The following is a 24,992-nucleotide window of genomic DNA, read 5'->3' as shown; positions in this document are numbered from 1 at the left end:
TATTATTCATTAACCATGTTTCAGGAAGTGCAAGAATATGAAAATCAGATAACATACACAGCTCCGACAAATAATCCAATGTACTATTTAACCCCTGACAATTCAGATGAAAAATGCCAAGTTTATCCGGTGCCAGTCTAGTATGTAAATCAACTGGGCACTTATAATTAACCTTGGGAAAAACATCATCTATCCCCATATCAAAATCCGTGTGAAGTACCCCTAATCCTAAATCCGAAACACTCAATGGATTATTCTCAAGCCAATCCAGACGATCATTACGAATAATTACCATTTTTTATAAATATACATATATATATATATAAAAGAAAAGGAGGGTAGTTACAATCAAACCTAACCAACTGAATAACTTACTAGAACTCGGAGGGTTCGTGGTCCCGCATCCAACGTAAGTGAAGCTCCGGAAAAAACAGGAATAACCTAATAAATAGATGTGTTAGAATAAATTATGCGACAGAAAGGTGAAGGGGTCTTCGCAAAAGTAAGAGGTGCTTATCAAATTTTAGCGATTGCAGTGTCGGCGGCCAGTATTGAGCGGTCATTTAGTAAATTTAAATTAATATTAACGTACCTCACAAAAACTATGGACCAGGAGCGACTAAATGATTTAACGTTAACGAGCATAGAACGCGGGGAATTGGAAACAAACAATTGGAAAAAGATAATTGATAATTTTGCAGACTCAAGTAAGAAGTCAGAATTAAATAAATAGAAATATTTTTTATTAAAGTCTGGTCTGACAATTTTTGGGTGACAAGGGTAGAGGAGAGGGCTAATCAAGATTTTGCCCCGGCCACAAGAGAGACCAGAATCGTCACAGCCAAAGTCAGTTGTTTAACTGACAGATATCCGGCAAAATGAACGTGTATTATCTTTCACATTAAGTATAACTAAAAAATGGTGCATAATTAAGAGCTGTTAAGTAAGATATTGAGCTAAAGCTTGTTGTTTATACAAATGTCTGAACACGCCAGACAATAACAAAGGAACTTGCACAATTCGCTGAAAACTTGGAAATCTTTTTTATGAAAAACTGAAGTAGATTGACTTGAAAGATAACATTTATTATTTTTAACAAGAAAAAAGAACACCAATTGAATAAACTTATTATGGGCATATCATTTGATATATCACCGTTCTCAACTATAGCAGGAGTAAATTTTTTGAAAAAAAAAAAAAATCCTGTCCTTCATCTGGAACATAGGCCTTCTTTTCAGATAACATATTAAGATATGCACGGCCAGTTGTTGGAGGCCGAGGTGACTCCAAACTCCACTATCAGGAGAAAGCAGTGCAAATGGCACCCGTTTTGTTCTTCGAGACCTATAGCACCAGATCACCATAGAGAGGCGACACGGTGACTCTAGGCTCGGCACCGATATTTCATTGTACTCGTATAGCCTACTCATATCAAGCACAATTGGCTAAAAACTTGGGAATATTTTTTTTTATGAAAAACTGAAGTAGATTCACTTGAAAGATAACATTTATTATTTTTAACAGGAAAAAAAGAACACCAATTGAATAAACTTATTATGGACATATCATTTGATATATCACCGTTTTCAACTATAGCAGGAGTAAATTTTTTTGGACAAAAAAAGAGAGAAAAAATCCTGTCCTTCATCTGGAACATAGGCCTTCTTTTCAGATATATTAAGATATGCACGGCCAGTTGTTGGAGGCCGAGGTGACTCCAAACTCCACTATCAGGAGAAAGCAGTGCAAATGGCACCCGTTTTGTTTTTCGAGACCTATAGCACCAGCTCACCATAGAGAGGCGACACGGTGACTCTAGGCTCGGCACCGATATTTCATTGTACTCGTATAGCCTACTCATATCGAGCACAATTGACTAACAACTTGTGAGTCTTTTCTATATAAAAAACAAAAAACTGAAGTAGGTTCGTTTTAGGGATTATATTTATTATTTTGAACAGGAAAAAAGAACACAAATTGAATAAACTAATCTTGGGCATTTTAGTTAATAGGTCATTGTTTTTAACTATAGCAGGTATATATTATTTTTTTCAATGAAATGTCAGCCTGTCCTTCGGCTGCAACTATCAACCTTCTTTTCAAAACCACATAAGATTAAGATATACAGGACCAACTGTTTGATTCCGATGTGACTCCAAACTCCACTATCAGGAGAAAGCAGTGCAAATGGCACCCGTTTTGTTCTTCGAGACCTATAGCACCAGATCACCATAGAGAGGCGACACGGTGACTCTAGGCTCGGCACCGATATTTCATTGTACTCGTATAGCCTACTCATATCTAGCACAATTGACTAACAACTTGGGAGTCTTTTCTAAAAAAAAAAAAAGAAAAAAAAAAGAAAAAAAAAAAAGAAAAAAAAAAAAAAAAAGAAGTAGGTTCGGTTGAGGGATTATATTTATTATTTTGAACAGGAAAAAAGAACACAAATTAAATAAACTAGTCATGGGGATTTTAGTTGATAGGTCATCGTTCTCAACTATAGCAGGTATATATTATATATTTCAATGAAATATCAGTCTGTCCTTCGGCTGCAACTATCAACCTTCTTTTCAAAACCAGATAAGATTAAGACATACAGGACCAACTGTTTGATGCCAATGTGACTCCAAACTCCACTATCAGGTGAAAGCAGTGCAAATGGAACCCATTTTGTTCTTCGAGACCTATAGCACCAGATCACCACAGAGACGACAGAGTGACTCTAGGCTCAAACTCTGACTTTTGATTGTACTGATTAAAAATTAACTCATAATGAAAAAAATATATCAGTGGCGTAAATGGAAGTTCACCATCTCAATGGACTGAATCAGTAAAGCAACTTTGAAAGTGTTTCCACAGTTTCTTTTTGCTGAAGTACCAAGGACATCAAAATGAATTTTTTTTGCCGGGATTTTCCAATTTTTTTAACACAACTATTACGATCTTTTTTATTGCGTGAAGCGTCTCCTTGCTGCCAAACTGAATCGGGAAAAAGAAACAAGCGGAAGATTTTCCTGTTTACATAAAAAGCCGAACCGAACGATTGTACTACCAAATTTAATACTGCATCATGTACCTAAGTATTTCAACAATCAATATGGGCCTATATTTTCTCTTTTTTTCTATTCTTGGCACGCCCCTAGGACAACTTGCCTTTGCGAGTTGATGGGCAGGCTAGAAGATTTACTTGAAAGAATTTGTTTTTTTCATGTATTATATATATATATATACATATATATATATATATGCATTTTGTCAAGTTCCATCTTTTATTAATAAACTAAACTACAATCGTTCGCAATTGAAGGCTAGTAGGTATGTGTAACAATTAAGTAATAAGTGGTATTGTCAGAATCACAACAAATAAGGATCCCGTTGATATGCCAATAATCAACTAAAGGGACAGATACAAAAGAATATGATAACCTAATCGGTCTTTCTTAAATACATTTTAGTAGGTATGTCAATTAACTAAAGATTTGAGGTATTTAATCTTGAATAACAGTATACATATTAATGCATAGCTGAGATTTATGGCGGTGTTTGTCTTTTGCTGTAGCAATTACATTTATAGAGTTCCAAGATGATACATTTCTTCTGCTCATTTTAGGCTGATTTTTCACACACGTTCCTTATTCCCAAACTTGGTGCTGACTAAATGTAAAACTATCTAACTGTATATAGATGTTTTTTCCACTAAAGATTTAGTTTCCGGGTTTTCCTAATTTTTAAAGGCGTATGTGGTTGTGTAAACTTCCACTTAACCGATAATAATAAAATTAATTTTTAGTGTCCTTGGTACTTGATGATTATAAACAATAGTTAGAGTGTAACTTAGAATTGACTTAAACTTGCTAATAGTGATTAGACATTTATAGATCATCACTGATCTATATGATAAAGTACACACCGACCCAGAGATGCAACTCTGGTACGAATGATTTGTGGTTCTATCAGGTTTGAAATTCTATACTTATAGGCTTTCGGTATCACAAGACCCAAATACAATGATTTCGCAGTTTATAAGAAGTGTTTCCTCACTATTCAGGGTATGGAATACTGATAAGAAAGGAAAATCAAGCTTCTTTCTCTCTCTCTCTCTATAAAAAAATAACAAAAAAAAAAATTAAAAAAAAAAAACAAAAAAAAAAAAACGATAACCAACGTCATCGAGCAATATCCAGTCAAACAATAGAGTTATTTATAAAATCTAAGTAAAACATTAGCTGTATTTATTTTCTTCTGATTTAAAAAGGACCGACGATAAAAAGAGCCCCCCCCCCCCACCAGAAAACACGACAGATGTATTTTGTCACATCTTCAAAAATTAATGAGTTAATTAACGTTCCTTGTTTTGATTTTGCTCACTCTACTAGATAACGCTGTACTGTAAGCAGGGTTGTCACCACTGGTGATTTGACTTCAAAAATTGTACTTTTTTATTCATTTCGAAAACGGTCAATTAATTTTCGATTATCTCCCGATAATTTAATAATGATCCGTCTTTGCCAACCTGCCAGTGCCACCCTCATCTACGCACATCGTGGCTTCATTACGTCTTTTTTTATTGACAATTTGCATATGTAAGTTATTTGTGTCAGCCCAAAAGAAGCGAGTAGTTGGTCTGCATTCAACAATGTCCTTTTTGCAGGAGGCAATTCTCCCTCCCGAGATGTATCAATATCTCTCATAAATATACAAAAGCGAAGCAGAGTCACCACATTGCATGGTATGGGTTATAGATTTTCCTGGAGAAAATCGGATAGATTTTCCAGGAGAAATTTCACGGAAAATATTTTTACATATGCTTGAAACTAATTCTTACTTTAATTTATTTTGACACATTATGTCAGTATTTTGGCTATAGCACAGCACCTGAAATTCGAAAAAAAATCTGGCTTGCTAGTTGGTGTTCTTTTTTATCCTGGCAGCTCGAATTATTTCTCTTACTGATTTCCAGATTTTATCTCTAAAAGAATATTAAAATTAACTATGGACATACCCAGATTTTGATGGCAGGTCCCGTAGCTGCACACAACCAATATCTGTTTGGAGAGAATGTAAGGGAATTGATGATGTCAGTGTGGTCCAAGGTGTAAAGCCTCTTATCATCATTCAAGTCCCACAGCATAGCCTTGGCGTCCTGTAAAGAAAATGTAATTATAGCCAAAGCATAAAAGAGCAGCCAGCAGCACCTTTACAAAACTAGTAAAGGTAAAAAACAGTAGATGTCTTAATAGCATTTAAGCAGACATGAACAAAAAAGAAAAATGCCTATTTGAATAATGGTCAAAGACTTGACCAAAAAATACATCAGATCCTTTTGCTTCTTTTAAAAGTCCTTGGAAAGATTTGATATTAAATTTTATACTATCAACCTTATTATTGTGAAGATCAGTTGGCAACACCCTTCTTAAAAATTAATTCTTATTGTCATTTGAAACTTCAATGATAAACCTGGCGCAAACTAAGTGTTAAAACTGAAAACCTGCATCAAACGTGTTTTGTGTCGAAAAACTTGTTTTTTCATTTATGGTTTTTGATATCATCCAGGATTATCCTAATTATGAGGGAGCCCGCCAGTCCCTCAACCGCTACTCCTCATATTAAGGTTCAACTTTTGCACTACGACGCTTCAAGATCAAAGGCTCTTATTTAGTGCACTTGCTTTTAAAAATAAAATAGAATTCTTCTGAATAAACTACCATTTCCATTATAAGCGAGGAATTTTCATCCCCACAGCAACCGTATCAGATACTATATTAGCTCAATTAGAATGTAGACATTCTTCCAAATGAGGGGAGATCAGTGGTATTATTAAAATAAACTTAGTCATCTTAATGTTCATCCAAGTCATCTGAGGCACCTCTCACGGCAGCTTAATAATGTAGAATTAAAAAATCTTATAGAATTCGTTTGCCTCCACCGTAATAGCTGACGTGCATTAAACGACACTCTACAACCGTTAGTTTCACTGGAAAATGGTCTATAACATCATTTTTATGGACTGCATGCATGTTTATGGGCCAAAGTTGTACCGGGGGCCAGCGTCACCTCTGAGACTGGCAGGCTGAATACCCTTTCAGTAGTTGATTTTTGTAGATAGTAGCTGTAGCGCTTTCGTAAATTTTGAATTCTTTCATCAAGATTGCACAACCACACTGTGGTGGTGGTTGTGTGTTCCGTTTTCTATAATAATCCAAATTTTCATATTTTAATACTTAATTCTAATGCTAAAGTTATCTGCAGATATTACAAATATTGCAGATAACTTTCGTTTTACGTGTTCCAGTTTTAGTGTCTACTGACTGAGGTCACTTTTTAACTACAGTTTGTCACTACGAACTGCTTGATAAATCTTGATATGAGGGAGGGAGAAACTTCCCCTTCCCTCTCAACCTGATTCATTAAATTCAAATTTTATATTAACCCAACAATAGTTTGATCATCCCCCAAAAAGTGCAACCCTTAGTACATTTCTAAGCTGGGGTAGGGGAAGGGAGGTGTCCGCAATATCGAAACCGAATTTTGGATTATTTTTACAGTTTTCAGGAGTGTAACAAAACTTTACGGAGCATCAAAAGAATGAATTCAATTAAATGACCCTTAGAGATAACTACTTGTTCTGTTTGGAATGCAGGTAGCTTTAGGAACAAATGCGAACTTAAATCTTAGAAAACATTTCGTTTGGGGGTCTCCAATGCCTTGAAATGGCTAACAGAACTGATTGACTATTTGAATTACCCTTACTCCATGCCTATCTATCAACAAGTGAAATGTATCTTTTTTATACAATTCCGGTTTGAGATTTTTATACGGGTTTGAGACCGCAGCCTCAAACCCAAAGTAGCTTTAGAAACAAACGCACCACCACGCGGCATTACGACCTCTCAAACTTGGAATCTGATTGTACAGGCTCATTTAGCTTGATTACTCGAAATCAATTAACTCTTATTAGCTCTTAACCAATTGATTATCTTTAACTTCATTCGATTTTATTTTGGCTCAACACGGGCCAAAACTGTGTATTACACCACAAAATGGTTGAAAACGCCACTTTGATATGGCGCAATTTCGTTGACTGCTCGAAAATGACACTACAACTTTCAATCTCTATACGAATGAACCCTTTCCCGATACCCTACGACCAATGATTCGATATGATGACCTAAAAAAAAAACGCACGATTCCAAGACCAACATCATCGAAAAAAAAAAAAAAACGCACTGTGGATAGGGACTTGAAACCTTTAAACTAGGCACTCGGATGTGCTGAATTTTATAGTGTAATTTTCACCAAGACTAATCTCCTTGAGGCAATTTCTCCTTTATTACCAAATTTTCTCAAGGTTATAACTTTTGATGAGTAATTTTAAATTTTCTCAAGGTCATAACTTTTGATGAGTAATTTTAAAATTAATTAATTATATTTATTTTTAATCGCAAGGAGTCAATTATTCTAATCCATATATCGTTTTAAAAATTTCATCTTTTAGAGTCTCTGTTACTATTAGCAAGGATCACTCCTTAACAGTTCAATATCACGAACACTTGAAAATTCATGAAGTGCACTTAGGTCCAGATGTCAATCGATGTTTAGTTCCTTATGAAGGAATTGAGCACTCCTCATAAAGAGCTATGTGATCTATTGTTAGAATATATTTCTTGTGGAGGAATTCCCTTCTAAGAAACCTACCATAAAAGTTGTCCATGCAGTACTACAGACAAAACTGAATTTAGGCTGCACTGCTCCCCTGAATAGACACTGGGAACACACTAATGTCTTATGCTACAATTTCACACAACAAATGATCCTATGCAATAAAAGAAGATGGCCGACATTATTTTTTTATAGATTTATGTTATTAAATATTATAGGTCTAACCTTGCCACCGGAAGCACAGAGGGAGCCATCAGGTGATACAGTGACAGTGTTCAAGTAGCCAGTGTGGTCGTCATGATTTTTTTTGAGCTTGCAGTTGGCCAGATTCCATACCTACCAAAAAATCATTCGAATTAGGTATGATAAAGGAAGGCTTTCCTTAGGGCAATTAATTCCAATTAATCAGAAAAGATAAATAATCAGATATCATATGTCCCTATCTTTAGTATCATCATATCGAAATGAAGGTAGAATTACACTAAGGATACGTATAGCTATACGAAGGTAAAAGATATAAATGGTATAAAAAGCACACAAGGTGGGCTTCTTCCTCCTCCCTCCCCAACCTTATTACTCAAAATTTATTCCCGAGAAGTACAATTTATTCAGTCGAACCTGAACAAATAAATAAGAGGTATGGTTAAAACTAAGGAGATTTGATCTATGATCCCCGATTTCTCCACACAAGACCTCGTGATTTTTACTGTTTCCTTGTAAATCCCAACGATTTTCATAGAAAATTGATAATCCCCCCTACACCCCAGAAGTTTTGCATGTGCCTAGTAGAGAAAACACCTCAAAGCATTGTTGTACCTTAATATCAATCAATATCTTCAACACAGACAATTTAAATATTCACAATTCAAATTCCTAGTCAAACAAACCACAATAAATATCCGTTTTTTTGCCTGGACGACAAACAAAATTTCACAAGTCCTGTGATTCTAATATAATTGAATAAAACATTTCTGCATGTCTTTCCGCTCTTCAATATTTATGAATATAAAAATAGAAAACTAGGTTATTAATGTAAGGTTATTTCAGTACACGCAGAGAAAAAACAAAATAAGCTACTCTTAATTGCTAAATTTGAACCGATTAAAATTTTATTAGGTTTAGGTAAGCTTTTTGGATTTGAATACCAGGGCATTTGAGAATCGTTTATAATTATTATTTTTACAAGGAAATTCCCCAAAACAAAAATCTATTACACAAAAAAAAACGAGAGGCCGATCACTAAAGTCAATCAAAAAAAAAAAAAAAAAAAAAAAAAAAAAAAAAAAAAAAAAAAAAAAAAAAGAAGCTCTTTCACCTTAACCATTTTGTCCCAGCCACAGGAAACAATAATGGGGTTATTGTTATTTGGTGAAAATCTGACACAAGAGACCCAGTCTGAGTGACCATCTTCTTGAATAGTGTATTTGCAATGAGCTAGGGTGTTCCAAAGTTTGATGGTCTTGTCACGACTACCAGAAATGATCTGACGGTTGTCAACAGAGAAGGCTACACTTAAGACATCCTAAAATGAAACAGAAGCTGTTAAACCCATTTCATCTAATGCTGTATAAACAATACAATATTTATGGCTCCTGGGGGTGATGATTATGAATATGATAGTAAATTTAATGAAAATGTTAAGGTGTAAGGTTTGTGGTGCTGTTTGGGGACTGTGATATAGATAGGTTATTTTCTTCTTTTGTTAGTGTATTTTTGCCACCCCCTTGGACAAGTTTTTACTTCTTGGGGTGGCCGCTTAACTGATGTTAAATTGTTTGTTGGTTTAGAATAAATCTCTCTCTATATATAAAAAAAAAAAAATAAAAAAAAAAAAAAAAAAAAAAAAAAAAAAAAAAAAAAAAAAAAAAAAAGTGAGTTGAAGAAAATTAATTAATAACAGCCGTAACATTTACTACTTGGATTTTGAATCTATCTTTGAGCTGAATTATTGTCTAGTTCTGTTAATTGTATTGTTTTCTTCTTTGAATAATAAACAACAACAACAACGAACTATTTGCTAACTAGGGAAGACCAGTCACCATAATTGTTATTAATAATTTATAATAAATATTAATGATCATAATTTCGGGAGGGAGTATCAGACCGCCCTACCCCCCCCTCTTGGGTACGACCTTGAGTGCAGGTACCGATCTTCTGATTTTCTGTCTTTGGATGGGAGTACAACGCGTGGTTGGGGGGAAATCATCCATTTCTATTAAAATACTGTATATAAAATAGAAGCGAGTTGAGGAAAATTAATTAATAGCAGCCGTAACATTTACTGGCCAATTGTGGTAACTGGTCTTCCCTATTTAGCAAATAGTTTGTTGTTGTTTATTATTCAAAGAAAACAATATAATTAACAGCACTAGACAATAATTCAGCTCAAAGATGGATTCAAAATCCAAGCAGTAACAGAAAAAAAAAATGATTAAATTTTGCAATTAGAAATGTAACGGGAAGCCTTATGCCCTGGGTTCGTCTATAAATATACTTAAAATTTTCATTAGCTTTCTAATTACAAAAAAAAAAAAAAAGTTACAAAATTATAGTCGTTGCCGTGAACTACGTTTGAAACCCTTATGGAAAAGCACTCATTTCCCGAAAACATACCATATAGGCCCAATAAAAAAAAACTTCAGTTAAATTTAAGATCCAGACGGGAGGGGGGGGGGGGGTATTTGTCTAGCCAGAAAGCATGTTATTTATATCACAGATGAATAAAGTTAAAAATTTACAGAAATATTCCTTGGTTGATCCGCACACTGTCCCTACAAGCCCCCTCCCCCGAAAAAGCAAGATAGAAAAAACAAACAAAAGGAAATGCTTGAGAACAGAGCTAAACCATGGACACACACACTAAAGAAAAACAACCTACATTGAGAATCAACTATCAAAGCACAAAGGAAATACGAGAACAGTATTGAACGAAAATTATAATCGCAGCTGCACACAGTGCGTATGGGTGGAGGAATCGGGAGATTAACGTCAACCCGGAGGAAGGGAGGGGGCAGAACTCTTTTCATAAGATCATTATTATTTTTTAGGTTTATAGAAATATTACTTTTGAAATTGTAAATAGTCTCATGTGTCCAAAATATTTTGGATAGATGAAATAACTTATTCATCCCCCTCCCCCGAAAAAAAATGATAAGCAGCATTTAGTGGGGCGTCTTCAAACTATGAATAAAATAAAAACTAGGAAAATCAGGTTTTTACTTACCCGAATTTCTCACTTAAAAGAATAATAATAATCCTTATCTTCATGGATAATAAAAAAATTGAAAAAAAAAGCTTGCAACTCTTTTCAAAAAGTAAACCTTAGTGTGATCTTCAAAAGTTCTAGTTGATTTTCCAGTGGACAAGTCCCAAAGCCTCAAGGTTTTGTCCCATGACCCGGATAAAGCAAAATGTCCATCTGATGAAAGAGTAACATCAGACACAAAGTGACCATGACCATAGAGACGCTTCTGAGCAACACCATAGCTTTGTTCGTCACGAGTTAGCTTCCACACAATAAGGGTCTTGTCTGCAAAAAAAAGAAGAGAAATATATATAAAATATAAACATGTACAAAATATAAAATATTTTGTTTTCTTGTTTAAAAAGAGCCATTAGCTAGTGCCTAGATAAGAATGGATTCCTGTAAAATAAGCGCATTCCATGAGAGAATAACTATATTTGTGTCTTTTTAACGCTATGATCTTTATGAGTGGATGAGTAAGAGTTTTGGGAGGAAAAGTTACTGGGGAATGGAAGTTTTGTGAGTATGGCATGGAGTTTACACCTTGTCATATCCAAGGCTGATAGCACTATGTCGTCAGTAGAGATGGCATAGTAACTCAAGACTCGCTTTAAAATGGAATTCCAAGTGCAGTCTACAAGTCTCTCACTTAACCATTAACGCGTATATTAAAAATTAGACTGCTAAAATGTCAAAAAATGTATTGCTTGATGCCCAGTGACTGCTTATCTCACTATAACGCCAAAGCAGCATAAATGGCAACATCTTATAATATACTAGGCTGATAGCAGTATGTCATCAGTAGAGATTGTACAGTAGCTCAAGACTCACTTCAAAATGGAATTACTAGTAGTCTACAAGTCTCTCACCGACTATTAAGTGCATATTAATATAGTAAACTGATATAACACACGAAATTTGTTTGAAGCCTGGTGACCACTTCACTATCAAGAGAAAGCAGTGTTAATGGCCACACCTTGTTTTTTAATCTCCAGTGCTGCTAGCACTATATCACCAGTAGAGATGGCATAGTAACTCAAAACTCACTTCAAAAATGGAATTGCTAGTGCAGTCTATAAGCCTCTCACCAACTATTAAGTGCATATTAATATGCACTATAACTGAAATATTACGGGAAATTTGTTTGAAGCCTGATAACCACATCTCACTATCAAGAGAACGCAGTGTAAATGGCTACACCCTGTAATCTCGAGTCTGATAGCACTATGCCATCAGTAGAGATGGCATAGTAACTCAAGACTCGCTTCAAAAGTGGAATTGCAAGCGCAGTCTACAAGTCTCTCCCTTAGCCATTAAAGAGTACATGAAAAATTACACTGATGAAACGTCTAAGAATTCATTGTTTGAAGCCCGGTGACTGCTTATCTTACTATCGAGAGATAACAGTGTAAATGGCTACACGTTCTAATCTCCGAGGCTGATACCACTATATCATCAGTAGAAATGGCATAGTTACTCAAGACTCGCTTCAAAAATGGAATACCTAGCAGTCTTCATGTCTCACCCTTAGCCATTAAGGGGCACATGAAAAATTACACTGATGAAATGTCTAAAAATTTATTGTTGGAAGCCTGGTGACTGCTTATCTTACTATCAGGAGATAGCAGTGTAAATGGCTACACGTTCTAATCTCCGAGGCTGATAGCACTATGTCATCAGTAGAAATGGCATAGTAACTCTAGACTCGTTTCAAAAATGGAATAGCTAGCGCAGTCTTCATGTCTCTCCCTTAGACATTAAGGTGCACATGTAAAATTACACTGATGAAATGTCTACAATTTATTGTTTGAAGCCTGGTGACTGCTTATCTTACTATCAGGAGATAGCAGTGTAAATGGCTACACGTTCTGATCTCCGAGGCTGATAGCACTATATCATCAGTAGAAATGGCATAGTTACTCAAGACTCGCTTCAAAAATGGAATACCTAGCAGTCTTCATGTCTCACCCTTAGCCATTAAGGGGCACATGAAAAATTACACTGATGAAATGTCTAAAAATTTATTGTTGGAAGCCTGGTGACTGCTTATCTTACTATCAGGAGATAGCAGTGTAAATGGCTACACGTTCTAATCTCCGAGGCTGATAGCACTATGTCATCAGTAGAAATGGCACAGTAACTCTAGACTCGTTTCAAAAATGGAATAGCTAGCGCAGTCTTCATGTCTCTCCCTTAGCCATTAAGGTGCACATGGAAAATTACACTGATGAAATGTCTAAAATTTATTGTTTGAAGCCTGGTGACTGCTTATCTTACTATCAGGAGATAGCAGTGTAAATGGCTACACGTTCTAATCTCCGAGGCTGATAGCACTATGTCATCAGTAGAAATGGCACAGTAACTCTAGACTCGCTTCAAAAGAGGAATAGCTAGCGCAGTCTTCAAGTCTCCCTTAGTCATTAAGGTGCACATGAAAAATTACACTGATGAAATGTCTAAAATTTATTGTTTGAAGCCTGGTGACTGCTTATCTTACTATCAGGAGATAGCAGTGTAAATGGCTACACGTTCTTATCTCCGAGGCTGATAGCACTATGTCATCAGTAGAAATGGCACAGTAACTCTAGACTCGCTTCAAAAGAGGAATAGCTAGCGCAGTCTTCAAGTCTCTCCCTTAGTCATTAAGGTGCACATGAAAAATTACACTGATGAAATGTCTAAAATTTATTGTTTGAAGCCTGGTGACTGTTTATCTTACTATCAGGAGATAGCAGTGTAAATGGCTACACGTTCTAATCTCCGAGGCTGATAGCACTATGTCATCAGTAGAAATGGCACAGTAACTCTAGACTCGCTTCAAAAGAGGAATAGCTAGCGCAGTCTTCAAGTCTCTCCATTAGACATTAAGGTGCACATGAAAAATTACACTGATGAAATGTCTAAAATTTATTGTTTGAAGCCTGGTGACTGCTTATCTTACTATCAGGAGATAGCAGTGTAAATGGCTACACGTTCTAATCTCCGAGGCTGATAGCACTATGTCATCAGTAAAAATGGCACAGTAACTCTAGACTCGCTTCAAAAGAGGAATAGTTAGCGCAGTCTTCAAGTCTCTCCCTTAGTCATTAAGGTGCACATGGAAAATTACACTGATGAAATGTCTAAAATTTATTGTTTGAAGCCTGGTGACTGCTTATCTTACTATCAGGAGATAGCAGTGTAAATGGCTACACGTTCTAATCTCCGAGGCTGATAGCACTATGTCATCAGTAAAAATGGCATAGTAACTCAAGACTCGCTTCAAAAATGGAATTAATAGTGCAATCTACAAGTCTCTCCCCAACAATTGAAATGTATATTAATATAGTAAGCAAATATTACAAGAAACTTGTTTGAAACCTGGTGACCACTTTACTTATCTGGCATAGTAACTCGAGATTCGCTTCCAAAATAGAAGTGCTAGTGCAGTCTATAAGTCTCTTAATTAACCAATAAGGTGTATATTAAAAATTAGACGGCTGAAATGTCAAAGAATTAATTGTTTGAAGCCTGGTGACTGCTTATCTCACTTATTCGGAGAAAGCAGGGTAAATGGTAACATCTTATAATCTCCGAGGCTGATAGCACAATGCCATAATTATATGGCATAGTAACTCTAGACTTACTTCAAAATAGAATTGCTAGGGCAGTCTACAAGTGTCTCCCTTAACCAATAAGATGCATATTAAAAATTAAACTGTTGGAATGTCAAAAATTTATTGTCTGAAGCCTGGTGACTACTTATCTTACTTTCAGGAGAAAGCAGTGTAAATGACTGCCTCTAATAATCTCCGAGGCTGATAGCACTATGTCATCAATAGAGATGGCACAGTAACTCTTAGACTCGCTTCAAAACATATAGGAAACTGTAATATTATAGAAAATTTGCTCAAAAGCCTGGTAACCACTTATCTCACTATGAAGAGAAAGGAGTGTAAATGGCTACACATTCTAATCTCTGAGGCAGATAGCACTATGTCATCAGTAGAAATGGCATAGTAACTAAAGACTCGCTTCACAAATGGAATTGCTAGTGCAATCTACAAGTCTCTCCCCAACAATTGAAGTGCATATTAATATAGTAAACAAATATTACAAGAAACTTTTTTGAAGCCTGGTGACCACTTTACTTATCTCACCATCAAGAGAAAGCAGTGTAAATGGCTACACCTTGTAATCTCCGAGACTGATAGCACCATGTCATCAGTAGAGATGGCATAGTAACTCTAGACTTACTTCAAAATAGAATTGCTAGGGCAGTCTACAAGTCTCTCCCTTAACCAATAAGATGCATATTAAAAACTAAACTGTTGGAATGTCAAAAATTTATTGTCTTAAGCCTGGTGACTACTTATCTTACTTTCAGGAGAAAACAGTGTAAATGACTGCCTCTAATAATCTCCGAGGCTGATAGCACTATGTCATCAGTAGAAATGGCATAGTAACTGAAGACTCGCTTCAAAAATGGAATTGCTAGTGCAATCTACAAGTCTCTCCCCAACAATTGAAGTGCATATTAATATAGTAAACAAATATTACAAGAAAATTTTTTGAAGCCTGGTGACCACTTTACTTATCTCACCATCAAGAGAAAGCAGTGTAAATGGCTACAGCTTGTAATCACCGAGGCTGATAGCACCATGTCATCAGTAGAGATGGCATAGTAACTATAGATTTTCTTCCAAAATAGAATTGCTAGTGCAGTTTACAAGTCTCTTAATTAACCAATAAGGTGTATATTAAAAACTAGACTGCTGAAATGTCAAAGAATTTATTGTTTGAAGCCCGGTGACTGCTTTTCTCACTTATTCGGAGAAAGCAGGGTAAATGGTTACAACTTATAATCTTCAAAGCTGATAGCACAATGCCATCATTATAGATGGCATAGTAAGTCTAGACTTGCTTCAAAAACAGAATTGCGAGGGCAGTCTACAAGTCTCTCCCTTAACCAATAAGATGCAGATTAAAAATTAAACTGTTGGAAATTGGAATGTCAAAAATTTATTGTCTGAAGCCTGATGACTACTTATCTTACTTTCAGGAGAAAGCAGTGTAAATGGCTACATGTTATAATCTCCGAGGCTGATAGCACTAAGTCATCAGTAGAGATGGCACAGTAACTCTAGACTCGCTTGAAAAATGGAATTGCTAGTTTAGTCTACAAGAGTCTCCCTAGCTATAATAATATGTATTAAAATATATAGAAAACTGTAATATTATACAAAATTTAGCCATTAAGGTATATTAAGAATTAGATTGCTGAAATGCCAAAGAATTTATTGTTTGAGATGACATAGTAACTCTAGACTCGCTTCAAAAATAGAATTACTAGAGCAGTATACAAGTCTCTCCATTAACCAAAAAGGTGTATATAAAAAATTAGATTGCTGAAATGTCAAAGAATTTATTGTTTGAAGCCTGGTGACTGCTGATCTCACTTATCAGGAGAAAGCAGGGTAAATGGCTACATCTTATAATCTCCGAGGCTGATAGCACTCACTTCAGGGAGTGTTGAAAAACTTGAAACTCTGACAATCAAAATCAAACAGAACTTAACTAAGGAAACTTTCCAAGAAAGAAGTTTTTCCAAATAAAGAGCCACATTGAACTTAAGATGAGCAGAAGTAAATTCCTATAACAATTCAAACTCAAAACAACCAGATATTTCTGTTAAAGAATATAAGAAACCAAAATTGACCAGAAATTGAATAAACAATCCATCAAAATGAGAAAACTGAAACACACCAGGCTATGAATTTATTTGAATAGTTAGATTACATAGTAAGATTCTAGACAAGCTACTTTTGGCCATCTTTACCTTAATTCGCACTTGGGAGCGAAATAAGGGGTCATCATGGAAAGAGGCTAGGTTAGAAAAAATGAAAATTTCATAGATTGATCTACAATACTAAAGTATGCCATGGAAGGGCATTTTGAAGTAACTACCTCTTCCCTTTCCCCCTCTAGAGGGCACTGGCCTTTGATTAACCTTAAAAATTCTTGTGCTATAAAATGAAACCTTGCAAAATAGATCTGCTTAAATGAAGTACATGAAAAGTATTTTCAAATTCACAGTATTGCTCAATCCCAATTTATGAGCTTTTGAAGATCTGCAAATACATTTCCTAAATTTAGAAACAAATTGATATGGCTTAAAATTCTAGGTTTACTCACATAACAGGAATTTTAAGACTTATAAATCAGAATAGGGTTCACATAGTAGCTTGGCAATACTTTCCCAGAATATTTTTGGCCCTGGGTTCATTACTGAAGTTCAGTGGTGGATCCAGAGGCAAGGCAAGAGGAGGCCCCCCCCCAGCGTAGTCAAAAGTAGTGTAATTTACTTAGTTAACTCAAGTTTGCATTAATTAAACTTGCTCCTAATGCAAGGTTATTGGATCAACCTATTGCCCCCCCCCTAAAAAAATCCTGGATCCGCCACTGCTGAAGTTTCATTTTACTAACTTAACCCCTTTTCAAGATAAGTCAAAATTAGCTTGTCTAGAATTTTACCAATTAAAACTTAGACACGCCTTTAATGTTTGGCCCAGAAAAGCATTGTAATACAAAAAACAAATTAACCTACTCCAAACCTATTTTATTTAAAAATTAGCTAGAAAGTAGCCTAAGAGATTCTCCTGGCTGGTTTTCATTCACTGTGTAGATTTATAGATGTCATTTACTACATCTCAAGCAACTGGCCATAGTTCAGATACAAATTGTCTCAGCAGGGGCATAGCTACAGTATTTTTAATGGGAGGAGGGGGGGGGGCAAGAGGGGGTGCCATTGAAGTAGGTGCTATCCAAGCTGTAGTGAAGAAAAGTAACTATTTAACAAACATGCTCCTTGGTGAATTTAAAAACATTACACAACACATAATTAACAATACACACATAGAACAATCATGAATATAAGAGCTGGTGCTCTACTTTTACTAAAATTGTCAGAAATGAGCTGCTGCAGATGACAGTAGTATGGCATAAACAAGCTTTTGGCTGGGCAGAGGTAAATGTCATATAAACTTTTTTTCAGCCAGATTTACAACTAATACTTACTTACTTAGGTCCCGGCCACCCTAGTGGGACGTTTTGGGGCCACTCCTTTTGCTAGCTCATGCGTAAGGGCTCGGTACATTGCTCTGTCTGGTGCGATACGTGATAACTGGACTATCTTGACGTTATCGAAGTTGAAGTTCTCCATCCATCGCTTTCGTGGTCTGCCTCGTGGGCGAAGGCCATGGAGGGATCCTTCAAGGGCGATTTTCGGAAGGCGGCTCGGCTCCATTCGCTTGACGTGGCCGAACCAGCGCAGTTGTTGCTTCTTAATTTTACTGAGTATGGTTTCAGTGGACTGGAGCCCACTAATACTAATTTACCACTAATACTGCAGTACATATCCCCCCTCAACTTCCACCAACCCCCACACCCAGCACAGGATGTTCAATCTCATAATTAAACCCAACTCTATTCTAATGGCGCCCCAGGTATTGCACTATTGATTTGCTTGTAACTTTGAATGGACTTAGACTAAGATTTAATTTGTTGTACTAAACTTATAAAATATACAATTTATTGAAATTTATGATTTCTTATTAAATTGATTTGCATGTGGGTTCATTGATTTATATTAATAAATAGCTTTGATATCAACAGGGCAAAGCTGAAACAAAAATCATAGACAGCACAATAGCAATGTCTAAGAAAGATACAGAATAATTCCAAGTTTGCCAGGGATGCCAATTGGAAGGGAAAATTAAGTAAAAGAGTTTGGAAATTACCTTTCCCTTTGTATCTTTGCTATATATATATATATATATATATATATATATATATATATATATATATATATATATATAATTTATAAAAATTACACAAATGTTTTCTTGTGTAAGCAGAGTATGGGGACATGTTTCTGGAGGAGGTTACACTGAATATTGTTTTCATGTCTATAATTCTCTTCACAAGCAAAGCATGGTCTCCTAGTGTAAAACTGATAACAATAGAAAAAGAGAATGGGTTGGTACTGCTTATACATAACTTATCATGCTGATGCAGAGATAAATATCCCACAAATACCACTGGCATTGAGTGAAATTTCAGTCATAATTTTTAGCACATTATTAAGTTCTTTTTTTGGAGCTGGTTAAAAGAAATATTCAGAAAAACAAAAATAGCAAGAAATCACCATGATATTGTACAAGGAGGCAGTTCAATATTTATGCATTAGTATGTGAATGCAAAAAGCAAGGAATAGGACATTATCAGCACTTATTAGGCTTTTCAATGGCAAATAAGAGAATCAGTTTCAATTAAGTACTGAAAATAAAAATTAAAACAATTAAATGATTCCTGGAGCTGATCTCCCTTTACCAAATTCCATGGCCAAACTACAACTGATTTGGCCTATCTAGTTATAATGCCAATATCATTATAAAAAGCATCAAGTCTTATTTTCTTTTTCATTCAGGAAATTATTTTCACTATATATCTAACTTCTTATTCTTCAATAATTCCGTGTCTATCCTATTTGCAGATCTAGAGGGTGTATTCATTTCCACTTTTGCTAGTTTTAAACAAGAGAATCTAATATTGAACTGGGACACAGGTCATGGAAGACAGCTTGAACAGAGATTCCTGAACCTATTTTGTGCTATAGAAGTGTATCAGAAAATTTCATTTGCCTAGCTCAACAACTTTCCCAAGTGGGCAATCCTTCTATCTTTTGATCCAAAAAGTAAAATAACTATATCTCCAGGCATGATGTAATCTTCCACAATCCCTGGGTTAAGTGTTGCAAGTTATATTAGTTGCCCATTGTTTATATACAAGGTTATTTATTGGGAAAAGGGGACATGTTTGATCCTGAGTCTCCAAAAAAGGGCTAAAAATATTACAGTAAAATCTTAATTAAGGAAAAGCTAGAAGTATTAAGTTGAAACTTTAAAGGTATGCTGAAAATGGATCCAAGGGCAACCCTCCCCCTCTCCTTGCCCTTTTGGATACTTCCCTTAACACTGATGGAGATCTTAAAAAGCCACTTTATTTGAAAATCACAAAGTCAAATAGCTATGCCTCTGATGATACAATGCACCACACATCCCCTAGGGCAAGGAATGAAAATTATGCAGTTTGTCTATTTTTTACCCTGGGTGTGTGCAAAAAGGGTTAGGGTATTGAGGCGAAATTTCAAGAAACATTGAGGGACATGATAAGCTAAATCAAAAAGAAATATAATAATCAGAAAGGAGGATCTGCAATACTTTAGGAACAGGTAAGGATATTAACCTGAAACTTTCAGGGCTGCTACTACTGCAGCTGCAAATGAGACTAATAGCAACTGCAACTACATCTCTGCTTATCTCACTTATCAAAAGAAAGTAGGGTAAATGGCTATTTCTTATAATCTCCAAGGCGGGGATAACACTACACCATCATTGTAGATGACATAGTAACTCTAAACTTGCTTCAAAAACAGAACTACTGGTGCAGTCTACAAGTCTCTCCCTTGTATGTATATTAAAATTAAACTGTTGGAATGTCTAAAAATGTATTGTTTGAAGCCTGGTGACCGCTTATCTCACTATCAGGAGAAAGCAGTGTAAATGCCTACATCTTACAATCTCCAAGGCTGATAGCACTATGTCATCAGTAGAGATGGCAAAGGAAATCTAGACTTGCTTCAAAAATGGAATTGCTAGTGTAGTCTACAAGTCTCCCTAATTACATTAGTGCATTAAAATATATAGAAAACTGAAATATTATAAAAAATTTGCTTGAAGCCTGGTGACCACTTGTCTCACTATGAAGAGACAGGAGTATATCTAGTTCTTTTTTTTTGGAGCTGGTTAAAAGAAATATTCAGAAAAACAAAAATAGCAAGAAGTCACCATGATATTGTACAAGGAGTTAGTTCAATATTTATGCATTAGTATGTGAATACAAAAAGCAAGGAATAGGACATTATCAGCAGGCATTTCAATGGCAAATAAGAGAATCAGTTTCAATTAAGTACTGAAAATAAAAATTAAAACAATTAAATGATTCCTGGAGCTGATCCCCCTTTACGAAATTCCATGACCAAACTACAACTGATTTGGCCTATTTAGTTATAGTGCGAATATCATTATAAAAAGCACCAAGCCTTATTTTAGTTTTCATTCAGGAAATTATATTCACTATATATCTAACTTCTTATTCTTCAATAATTCTGTGTCTATCCTAATTGCAGATCTAGAGGGTGTATTCATTTCCACTTTTGCTAGTTTTATACAAGAGAATCTAATATTGAACTTATAGATTTTAGGAAGTAAGCTAAAAGAACCTTAAATATCAGGAGAAAGATATACCCAAGCAAATTTGGCAGAACAGGAAGCATAGAACATTTTTCAATTTTACCCTTAATTATGCTCACATTTTACTTCATGATAAAGTTTCAAAGGTTGTATATTTTAAACAATATTTATATAGAACATATTATGCAGTGTAATGGACTGTTATTTTTTCTCATTTTCCTTCTGTTAAAAATGATAACAGATTAATTAAAAAGAAATTATCTGCTAAAAATAAAGAGCAAATTTGACACTTAAAATTTTGAACAGTTTTAAAGCCACTAAATAAATTAGTTTATTAAGTAGAGGGCAACTGCCCCCCCCCCCCCAACATCACTGTGTCACAGTAGGGCCATTTTTAGCACTAAGATGAGTGCCCATTAGGGGGGGGGGCACCTCCCCCCCATGGCTGAATGATGCTGCCTAGTTTTATATTGTTGTTCTGCGATTTCTATTATATAGCATTAAAAGTGCCAATTAGACAAGGTTTGCCCCCCCCCCCTAGAATTCAGCTTATGGGTGCCCATAGATCTTACACCTAAGATCTTTCATCTTTCTGCAGAGATTATTGTTTTTTCAACTCATCTTTGTTCTAAGATCTTACAGCTCACTGATGTTAGGAAAAAGTGAAAAATGCCATCTTTCTGCCAAATAGAACATTGATGAGAGAACTTTGATGATCTACTCATCATTATTCTCAGACTGCTGATCAGAGCAGAATGATGAAAGATGTTTGCATAAAAACAACCAAAGATGTAAGATCTTAGTTCAAAGATTTCAATTTTAGACATTTTCTGACAAAAGATGTAAGATCTTAGCACATTGATGAGTGAAAAAGGCAGTAAATTTTTACCAAATCATATTAGGCTATTGACTTACAAATAAAGTGAATAGGCCTATACTACTTTATGCCTTTTTTTTTGCTCTTTCCAAATATAATAATCATTTTTTCAGAAATGAATTTTATCCCCACCCATATACATACCAATTCAGGGTATATATTTGGGTCAATATATACCAAATCATATTATTGAGTTTCAAATAAAGTGAATACACCATTTGATGCCTTTTTTTTATGCTGATTACGAATATAATAAGCATTTCTATCGGAAATGAATTTCAGCCCCCCCTATATATCCCAATTCCGGGTTTGGTTAGGTATCGCCGATCTAGGGGGGGGGGGGGCCTGAAATTAATTTATGTTAGAAAAGCTTAATATATTTTTAAAAAGTATAAAAAAAGCATCGAATGGTTTATTAACTTTATTTTAAACTCAAGAGTATGATTTGGTAAAAATTGACCTATATTTGCACATTGGGGGTGGGGTAAAGTTTAAACTTACCTCCCATTTATATCATAAATAAAATTTGACAACCCCCCCCCCCAATGTGCAAATATATACCCTGAATTGGAGGTCAATATCTACAAAATCATATTATTGAGTTAGGACAAAAGTAAATACACCATTCGATGCCCTTTTTTATGCTGATTACGAATATAATAAGCATTTCTATCGGAAATGAGGGTAAAATTCTACTTTAGTTACTTTTGAATATCTTGGAAAGGGGTTAGTTTAAGAAAATGAAACTTTCAGGGATGAGTCCACAGGCTAAAGTATGTCCTAGGAAGGTATTTTGAAGTACCTACCTCCACTCCTCCCTCTAGAGGGTCCTGACCTTTCATGACCCTTAAAAATGTGTGAATTATAAAAGTGAAACCTTGCAAAATAGATCTTCTGCTTAATTAAAGCACAACAAAATTGTTTTCGGCTTCACAGCTTTGCTCACTCCCAATTTATAAGGTTTTAAAGATATGCAAATACATTTCCTACATTTTGGGAATAAACATTGATATGGCACAAAAATTCTGCTCAAATAACTGAAATTGCATTTTCAGAACTAAAGCCAGAGAAAAAGAAACTGATAACTGAAAATTATGGTAAAATATTGTTTTGTCAAAATTTCAATAGGTATAGACCTGTCATGTAGGCAAATTTCAGGACCCTCTAGAGGGAGAAGGAGTAGAGGTAGGTACTTCAAAATGCCTTCCCGGGACATACTTTAGCCTGTAGACCTATCCCTGAAAGTTTCATTTTCCTAACCTAACCCCATTCCAAGATAGCCAAAAGTAGCTAAAGTAGAATTTTACCGGAAATGAATTTCAGCCCCCCTATATGCCAATTCAGGGTTTGGTTAGTTATAGCCTATTTAGGGGGGGGGGCTGAAATTCATTTCCAATAGAAATGCTTATTATATTCATAATCAGCATAAAAAAAGTCATTGAATGGTGCATTCACTTTATTCCTAACTCAATAATATGATTTTGTAGATATTGACCGAATTGGATATGTAGGGGTGGGGTTAGATTCATTTCCGATAAAAATGATTATTGTATTTGAAAAGAGCATAAAAAAAGGCATCAAGTGGTATATTCACTTTATTTGTAAGTCAATAATATGATTTGGTAAAAAATTACCAAAAAGGCATCAAGTGGTATAGGCCTATTCACTTTATTTGTAAGTCAACAATATGATTTGGTAAAAATTTACCAGTATTTTGAAGTATCTACCTCCACTTCTCTCTCTAGAGGATTCTGAAATTTGCCTGCATGACAGGTTTAAATCAAAATTTTATTTTCTTTTCCTTTGGTTTTGCCTTTCTCAGGTTATGCTCATAGGCTAGCCTGGAACTCCAGTAGGCCTACACCTGGCTAAGCATTTAGACCCTGGCTAAGCATTTAGAACAGAATTTTATGTAACAAAGAGACTTTTAATAAACTGATTCCAGAATATTCTTATGAATTTCTAAAACATTAAAAAAGGATTTAGAACAGGCGGGTAGACTACCTGAAATCACATTATGCAGTAAATAAGGATTTTGTCGTTTCAGAACTCTTCCTAAATGGTAAAGATTTAGGTAGTCATGGTAGAACTTGTAATAAAATAACCCCAAAACTACCAAATTTTTAGTAGTGATCTAAAATCTTACCTCTTGATGCAGACAATACCATGTCAGGAAACTTCGGGTTGGTGGCGATTTGTGTAACCCAACCATTGTGTCCTTTGAGCATGCCACGCAGCTGGAGTGATTCACTTGGTGCTGCCATTGGACCGATTGGCTTGGATAAAAAGTTTAAAGTTTAGGAAGTTTATAATACGTTGACTTTTCAACTGATGAAAAGAGAGTGCTAATGAAAGCGAAGGAATATTTGGATTCATTGAGTCAGTGCATTAATGGGGCGTTCAGGCCTTAGATTCTGTCTCAGACTCCAAGTTTTCCGCGCTCAGAATGGTTGAAAGCTAAAAATAGGAGCTATCGAGCAACATTTTCAGAACTGAAAACACCTATTTAGATCACAATTTTGATTGTGAATTTGTTTTTTCTGAAAATACTTTGGACGTTCAACCATTCTGAGCGGGGAACTTGGACAGAATCGGAGACAGAATCCAGCGTCTGAACGCCCCTTAACGATCCGACTCCGGATGAATCCTAAGAGTAGCTCAAAATCACGTGTTTCACTTGTCCTTTAAATAAGAGGATAACAAAGCATTGCCATACACAGTCTTCCTCCTTTTTAATTGTACTGATTTCCCAACAAACTCTCATATCGTATTCGGTAAAAACACATCATACAATGCTATTGATAACTGACTGTAGCGACAAGCCGACTGAGGCCAACACAGGTACGCATGTTCCTCCTCCATCCCGATCTATGCATAGCCTCCCTCTTTACACCCTCCCAAGATGTTTCCATTTCCC

At 35.4% G+C, this 24,992-nt stretch overlaps 1 protein-coding gene across 2 annotated transcripts in view; it reads right to left on the bottom strand.

Annotated features, from left to right (window-relative positions):
- The window catches only part of LOC148945301 (small ribosomal subunit protein RACK1-like), a 28,365-nt gene extending 3,949 nt beyond the window's left edge, over positions 1 to 24,416 (bottom strand). The window contains exons 1-6 of one of the 2 annotated variants that reach the window (XM_089099366.1): positions 24,222 to 24,416; positions 10,983 to 11,191; positions 8,978 to 9,184; positions 7,888 to 7,998; positions 5,006 to 5,146; positions 376 to 441 (exon numbers count right to left, since the gene is read on the bottom strand). In XM_089099366.1, coding sequence (XP_088955492.1) covers positions 376 to 441; positions 5,006 to 5,146; positions 7,888 to 7,998; positions 8,978 to 9,184; positions 10,983 to 11,191; positions 24,222 to 24,339 — 852 coding nt within the window. In that variant the 5' untranslated portion in view covers positions 24,340 to 24,416. The remainder of the gene's footprint in view (positions 1 to 375; positions 442 to 5,005; positions 5,147 to 7,887; positions 7,999 to 8,977; positions 9,185 to 10,982; positions 11,192 to 24,221) is intronic. The other variant, XM_089099367.1, reaches the window with a different exon arrangement.
- Between the last annotated feature and the right edge of the window lie 576 nt (positions 24,417 to 24,992).

The sequence above is a fragment of the Artemia sp. Qi Xiang Cuo genome, chromosome 13, assembly GCF_049724085.1.
Source record: "Artemia sp. Qi Xiang Cuo chromosome 13, ASM4972408v1, whole genome shotgun sequence".
NCBI classification, from domain to species: domain Eukaryota; kingdom Metazoa; phylum Arthropoda; class Branchiopoda; order Anostraca; family Artemiidae; genus Artemia; species Artemia sp. Qi Xiang Cuo.
The sequence above is the reverse complement of the archived record's forward strand: the minus strand, read 5'-3'. Positions and strand labels throughout refer to the sequence as shown.